The sequence below is a fragment of the Clarias gariepinus genome, chromosome 6 (genome assembly GCF_024256425.1).
Source record: "Clarias gariepinus isolate MV-2021 ecotype Netherlands chromosome 6, CGAR_prim_01v2, whole genome shotgun sequence".
NCBI lineage: Eukaryota > Metazoa > Chordata > Actinopteri > Siluriformes > Clariidae > Clarias > Clarias gariepinus.
In genome coordinates, this window is record NC_071105.1 from 11,088,462 (window position 1) to 11,096,618 (window position 8,157).

Genomic DNA, 8,157 nt, shown 5'->3' on the forward strand with positions numbered 1-8,157 from the left:
ACAAAGCTGTTTTTCAGATTGGATCTGAGTCACTTTTGTACAGTATGTGGTCCTGGATTGGATATACAGTATATCTGAAAACAGTCAGATCGGAATTCATGTGACTTTTCAGTTCTGTATATGTGTCATCATCAGTCAGCACCAGCAGTGCAGGCGATAGCTGCTAAAACAGCTAAAGCGTCTGGATTTTTTTATTTTTCTGGACCTCAACAAATACAGCTGACTATCTGCTTGCTGTCCTCCATAGCAAAATCCTAGAAAAATATTTTGGCCAAAATTGGCAGTTTTTTTTTTTAAATGAATGATTGTTCTCACCAATGTGACATGTTTCAGTCCAGATGGAGCAAGTAAAAAAGTATCAAGGTGTTTCAGAGGACAGAGACGTCCACAATAGGGTCAGATAAAGGGCGGTTGTAATGATAAATGGGAACTGACATGACATGCAATTCCCATCTCACCAAAGAATCGGAATTAAACAACGTGACTTGTAATGTGACCGTAGCCTATGTTGATAATATCCATGAAGATCTATAGAAAATGTCAGTAATATTATTTTTATTTGTTCTCTCTTCAGGCGACTGGGCAGCCGTATGAACAATACGCCAAGATGATTTTTATGGAACTAAACGATGCGTGGTCAGAGTTTGAAAGTCAAGGACAAAAAGCTCTTTACTGAGACTTACTGCACCAGACGGCCGCAGAAAAACCCAACCTACTGCAGTTTATGACATAATCGGTCATCGTCTCCACGTCAGAACAGCATGAGACTACGACCACGGTTATCAGAACCCCCCTCTGCCGTTCTCCTCCCTCTCCTAAATCCTGCTCCATACCCCACAGACACCAGAGCATTCGTCTGCATAGTGTGCTTGTCCAAGTGTCATTCTGTAATGACTTACATAAACCGGTCTCTGATGAATCAGCTGATGATCGAGCTACTACATAAGCTTAGACAGTTTCAGATGTTCTCCATAGAGCTAGAATGTACATGTACACATCTTTCTTATGTTCCACAGTATTTCTTTCATTTTTTTTTGTAGTTAGCTAGTTCAGCAACTAAAAACCTGCTACACATTAAACTGATCTGAGTGGTGTAGACCATGTGCAAGTCCGAGACGATGCTGAAGAGTGGCCTTATTGTTCCTTAGCACCAGGAGTTAAAAGCAAAGGTCAAAGGTTAGCATGAGGAAACACTACACAGTTAAGAAAAAATCCTGCTCTTTTACACATCTACTGTACCCTGTGTTGAGAAGTGCAGGAATGAAAAGCACAGAAATACTACGTAGACATGTCCTGTACACGCAGCTCGATATCTTGATATATTTAATAGGATCTGTGAAATACACATAACTAGGAGTTGAATTTTTCCACTCACTACTGATGTATCTGTGTGTATGAAATGTGCTGCACTGTATTTTATGTTGTATTGTTTACAAAAGTAGTCTTAGGACTAATGGTTTATTTACAGCATAGAGAGCGAGAGTCTGAAACAAGTAAAAACACAAGTAGCTATTAATAATAATAATAATAATAATAATAATAATAATAATCATGCCGAATTAATGTATAGTATCGTATTGTGAGGTTAGTTAATTTTTTTTTTTATACATTAGGCGAGTACTAGGGTCATAACACTGGAAAAGATATAGTGCACATTTATTAAAGTGATCATAAGTACTGGGATAATAGTCAGTATGCCTGAAGAAAAACCTTTTTAACACTACACAATTATTGTAAAGTGAATAGATTTTCTTTTTAATAAGATATTTTTTTTAATGACATTCTGACATTTGGTGACGTTCAATATTCACATTATCCTTTTAATTAGTTCTAATTGGCTTAATGAATAAATAGCAAATAACTAATGTTTCAAATGTTCCAGACATAAAATGATACTCCAAAAAAAAAAAATAGGGAACACTTGTCCTTTGTATATGTATGCACGGTTTTAAGTTCATGACATCTATTTGATGTTTTTTTTGGATTTATTTGATTTTTTTTTTTACATTTAATTATAGTGCTAGAGTTCCTGCATATCATAAGAAATACAATAATATAAAATACCTAATTATGTCTCTTATGATTCTTATTGTAATTTATCAGAAATTTACTAGGTTTTTCTTTTTTACTAGTCATTTCTTGACTTAATCAAGATTTTTATTTGACCTGAACATGTGTGAGAGCGTGTGTGTGTGTGTGTGAATGTGTGTGAATTCTCCCAATTTATTGACCAGTGCTAACTCCTTAAAGGTCTTGTTTGTTAGGTAATGTGAATGACAGAATCTGCATCGCTTCTCTTGCTGTAGAGATCATTCAGTTTAATTTCACATGCACATAAAGAAAACCTCATTATTTATTGTCACCCACACTGAACTTCCTCAAGTCAACTTCTGCAATATTTGGATAGTTTTAAGTCCAGTGTAGACCTCCAGAGAGGTACACGATCCAGATGTGATGACTCTTAGTGTGGGACAGCCACACAACTGATCTGCCCTTTCGCAATTGGTATATTTGCACTGGAGTGGCACTCTTCAACTATGATATATACGATAGATATGTGCATTAACATGCAGTACCAACATTGCTCATCGTGTGAAAACCTGAACCCCGTTGTTGACATGTAGGGCTCTTCTGGATCTTTCATTCGACTGCCTCTCCCTCTCTGCAATCAAAAGTCTTACTTGAACGTCTTCTTAAAATATCAAGCACTGATTTCTGGATGGACCCCTGCACTCGGAACCAAACATTCCTCTTCCCTTACCTGTCGTGGACTGACTTTTCTTCCTCCTCGAGGCTGTCCTGTTGTTCTGAAGCTAATATCTGTATACAGTAGTGAATGTGTGGTGTTACCAATAATACTGTAATATGTATGTAAGAAGGTGGTTTGGATACAGCTCTGTGTTTGCCTGTCTGCTGTATCCCCCTTACTGAAACGTGAACTTTATTTGACGTGTTCCCTCTTTTGGTTTCACCAGTAAACATGAGCTGCACCAATAAATGGGCAAGAGAGTATGCGATCGATTAAATAGTGTCTGGTTCCTTTATTTATTTATTTATTTATTTATTTATTTTTAATGGTGAATCAACAATTAAGCCCCTAATTTTAAGGCTGGTATCATAAAGGGGCCAGGGGTAGCTCAGTGGTTAAGGCATTGGACTACGGTTCGGAAGATCCCAGGTTCAAACCCCTCAACCATCAAGTTGCCACTGTTGGGCCCTTAAGCAAGGCCCTTAACCCTCAACTGCTCAGATGTGTAATGAGATAAAAATGTAAGTCGCTCTGGATAAGAGCATCTGCCAAATGCCTAAATGTAAATGTAAATAAAGGCATTAAAAATGAAGAAGATGATGATTCAGGATGATTCACAAGGTTTGAATGGATAAATGAGTAAAAAGCCTAATCACTGACTATGACAACAGGGAAACAGGGACAGGAAAATGGAATGCCAGAAAGAAACAGGTTGCAAAGTGCGACCTGATCAGAGTCTGAACTTAATCAGAGACAAATCAAGGAAGATGTGACGCATAACTGAAACCCCAGCCTACATTATTTTATACGGATCTACAAAGTACAAGTAATAAGTGAAACCATGTTCTGTTATCATTCACATTAGTCAGTGTGAGATTGCCATTCAATTTTAATCAAAAAATATAAGTATAATATTCGCAAGTTTTAAAGTAGACTTTGTGATAAAGCAGTGTTTCAAATCAGTGGTTTGTGAAACTACTCACCAAATCTAGTGACGTCTGGTGCCTGCCTGTTAGTGCACAAAAGATAATAATTAGAAAAAAAAGTGTAATATTCAGTTTTGGTATGGTAGTATAAATATTTGAATTGAATATGCTTAAAAAAAAACAAAGCATCTATTTTTTTTTATTCCATTTTTGGCAGTTCTCATTAGGTGGAGCCACAGCAGATCACCAATGTCCATGTAGAGTATTAAGTTTTACAATAGATGCTCTTTCTGCCACAACCCTCACCAGTGTATCTGGTCTGGAGACTGGCACTGAGGGTAGACACTCAATCCACATACTTTATACAGTTCATACAGTTCACACTTTTACATTTGTACATTATATGTTTTTTATTTTATTGTAATAATAATTAGTATATATTGTAGTTTTATGTTTTACATTCTTTTCTTTTTTCATTTTACATGTCTTATTTTCTTTGTAAGTCGCAAACAGTCATGTTAGGATTTCACTGCATATCATACTGTTTTGAAAAGCTGGGGATAATCCTATGACCTGGAATTAACCTTGGCCATAGTGGAAAAGCACCCAACACTAGCCAAGTTCCCCAGGGAACCTCCCCTGATTACCCATCACAAATGTAACCTGATGCATAGCTTGTGTATGGTTGTTGTATTGTGCAAAAGCTTTGAGACACTCCTTATTTTTTTTATATTTCGCTTCCAAAGAACGGAACTTTCTTGTGTTTTATAATACAGTCTTAAGGAAGAGTTCTCCAGGCTTTCTAAAAAAAAAAAAGACTTTTTTTTGTGTCTCATTGTCAGTGTAGTGGCTTTACCTGAACAATTCCTGATGATTGGTTTTTGTTTATTAACCCACACACTGACCTACCATATGAGTAGTATCATTCAGTATAAAAAAAAAACCCACCAGGCATGACGAGAACATGCAAACCCCATGCACACAGACCTGAGACGGGAATCGAACCCGGACCCTGACATTACTAATCACAATGCCACCTTATTATAGTTTTATTTTGTTTGTTTATTATGAAAATTTTCTCCAAGCAGCTTCTAAGGAATTTAAGTGTAAAATTATATTTGGATTCTTTACGACTACTGCGTTGGACTGGCACTCCATCCAGGGTGAACCCTGGCATGGGCTCCAGCCCCACCCGTGACCCTCTACAGGATAAATGATATAGTGAATGAATGAATGAATGAATGAATGAATGTTTAATAACCAATTCAGAGGTAACAGAGGAAAGCGAATGGAGCGGAAACCTCGAGTGGAACCATTACCAAGTAGGGTAGTAGTGTTATAAGAGTGCTCGAGGAAACCGTCCAGCTAGAAAAGGTGATTTCATTTATTTCACACAAGATGGCAGCAACTAGTGATATTGTGTGTGTGTTTGGGTCTGGGAAGAAAATCACCATAGGAAAAATGAGTATAGTCGAAAATATTTCCTCTCACACGATGAGGTTTTTAGCTCTGCGATAATAATTGCAGCCATTACACGTTTTCAGGAAGCTTGGAAGAAAATAGCTTAGTCTAATCTCACACCCATGTACCAGAGCACTTCTTTTCCCCACATGAAGAAAGCAATTTTTTTTTTTTTTGTAGTTTTAAAGTGCGACTTCCTTCATGTTTTTCGGAAATGATGTGAAATTATATGTAATAATTTTCACAAGACCATTGCTTGTGGCTTTTACAGCAGTGTTTATATCTGGGTGTATTGTATGTGTGTTTGTGTGTGCATGTGTGTGGTTAGAGAGATATTCATCGTTCTGCGTTAAATCCACCTAAATAGACACAGACAAGTCTGAATTGGCTAAGCATGTCCAAGTATATTTCATATCTACAAGAGGGTCAAAGCGGGACTTGTGATGAACGTTCTCATGAATAACGGGGTAAAACCCGAAGACATCAAGCACAATACGGTGATGAGACTCTTTGTTGCAATAAACCATTTGAATGAAGCTAAAGATTTAAAGAAGGCCGTACATCCGTGAATGACAATTCCTGGCTGATGTGGCTCAGAGCGCACTACAGTTGTTCCCGTTAACATACAGGAAGTGGAACGCATTATGCTTCAACAGATATCTTGTCACCACCTTGTGAAAGATAGACATCTTTCTGTTGGAACTGTGCACACAATCATTCGAAAACACCGCTTGCACATTACAGGAACTCGGCTGGGAGTTATTGCCACATCGCCCTGTCCTCAGTCCAAGCTATTTCTACATGTTTGGGCCATAAAAGGGGTTTCTGTGTTTCAGTCGTGAATCAGGCAGTTTGATCATGGCTTGCGCATACTGAGAAAGCGTTCTACCGTGATGCTATACAAGCACTAATGAAACCATGAGATAAGTGCATTAGTGTAGCAGGGGATTAAATAGAGAAATGAGGGGAGTTTTTACTTTTACTACACTAAGTCCCGGTTTGACTTGAACACACTATGTACATAAGATACCCATTATTCATGCATGTACAGTATAATTATGTTAATTATGTAATTATGTCATAACCATGAGCAAATCCTGTCTTATGCACTACAAAGATTTCCAAAATACTTTCTGAGACTAATTACAGTATACTGACATCTCATTATCTACACATGCGGTTCACATAATCTGCTTTTCTGAAACTGGGGAAGCGCAGTTACTAAATGCTCCCTGCCTCTATAAGAGCATCTACATTGTGTGAGTGTGAGTGAGTGTGTGTGCATGCGCGTGTGTGTGTGGTGTGTGAGTCATCCAGTGGTCATCCTTCATGTAAGTAACCTAAGAGTGGCCTTTTGATATACAGAAATGTGATTCAACATCTTAAAGCTTGCACTTATGCCACTGAAAAGCTTCTGCCATGGGTATCTTTGGAAAAGATGATTTTTATCACTTGTTATAAACTACAGTATTTCAATGACATTTATTTGTTGTTTTGATTTTTTTTCAAGAGTTTATATTGTTATTGGTTAGACAGCTACCTGTTACTATTTTAATTATAATGTACATAGTTTTTTATTCTCTCTTTTTTAACAGCAGTTCTGGCTGTATGGCAAATCACAGGTTTATACTAATATGCAAATTCTAATATTATTATTACTTTATTAATAATACAATACTATTATTACAATTTGTATATTTTCAATAATAACAATAAAATCATAGTGTCAGGTAAAAAAATTACACTTTAATGTGTTTCAAATATTTTCACATATTCAATAGATCATTGCAAATACAGAAAGGCCCGAAAAATTCATACACACTTCAACAGTTGTTATCTTTGACCATTTTTAAAACTCAAATTAAATTATGGCAGCAGTGTGTAGTACTATGTTTTTTCTAAAGATGTCACACCATTGTTGATGCTATTATCATGTTACCATCAGAAGAGAGGCATACACCAATCAGCCGTAACCGATGAATATGAGTTAGGTCCTCTTATCGCCACAAAAACATCAATAATTAAAAAAAATTAAGTAGTAATAATAGTATTACTATTAAACTATTAGTATACATCTATTAAAAGTCCCAGTTTGACTTGAACACACCATGTACATTAGATGTTACCCATTATTCATGCATGTACAGTATAACTATGGTTATTATGTAATTATGTTATAACCATGAGGAAACCAGCATTAAATTGTCAGCAATTAGGGCTACAGCAGCTCCTATATTGGATCGGACTACACAGGCTAGTATCTGTGCATCAATGGCCGCCATGACCCTGTCGCTGGTTCACAGGTTGTTCTTCCTTGGATCACTTCTGGTACGTCCTGACCACTGAAGCCTGGGAACATCCCACGAGAGATGTTTTGCTTCTGAAGCTTGTGTGAAAAGCCCCTGAAGCTTTAATTGACTTTGAAAAGGGCCAAATTGTTATGGTTAGACAATTTGGTCAGAGCAACTCCAAAACTGCAGGTCTTGTGGGATGTTCCCAGGCTGCAGTGGTCAGGACCTACTGTGCCAAAAGTGGTGCAAAGTATTAAAACCAGTGAACCAGCAACAGGGTCCATGGGCAGCCAAGGCTCACTTATGCACAGGGGGAGCAAAGTCTGGCCTGTGTAGTCCAATCCAATATAAGAGCTACTGTTACTCTAATTAGTGAAAAGGTTAACGCTGGTCTCTATAGAAAGCTGTCCGAACACAACTGTTTTGGTGGCAAAGGATGGACCTACTGTACACAATATTAAGTGGGTGCATGGCTGATCTGTGGGGTCATTACTGCATGGCTGATCTGTGTATACTAACATCAAAAGATTGTACTACAGTTGATTCATGAAAAGTATACTAACATCACACTTTGGCCAGTTTTTGTAGTTACATTTTATACATTCTTTAAAATAACTATATTATAGAACTTCATCTATAATATAGGAAAAATATACTGTTATTGAAATGTCATTATTTAATGCACAATTATTTGACTTTTTTTCTTTTGTGTGGGAGATAAACCTTCTGG

At 37.0% G+C, this 8,157-nt stretch overlaps 1 protein-coding gene across 5 annotated transcripts in view; it reads left to right on the forward strand.

Moving 5' to 3' along the window:
* The window catches only part of dnajc6 (DnaJ (Hsp40) homolog, subfamily C, member 6), a 41,394-nt gene extending 38,368 nt beyond the window's left edge, over positions 1–3,026 (forward strand). For all 5 annotated transcript variants that reach the window (XM_053499496.1, XM_053499492.1, XM_053499493.1 and 2 more), the window contains one exon: positions 575–3,026. In XM_053499496.1, coding sequence (XP_053355471.1) covers positions 575–676 — 102 coding nt within the window. In that variant the 3' untranslated portion in view covers positions 677–3,026. The remainder of the gene's footprint in view (positions 1–574) is intronic.
* The last annotated feature ends 5,131 nt before the right edge of the window (positions 3,027–8,157 follow it).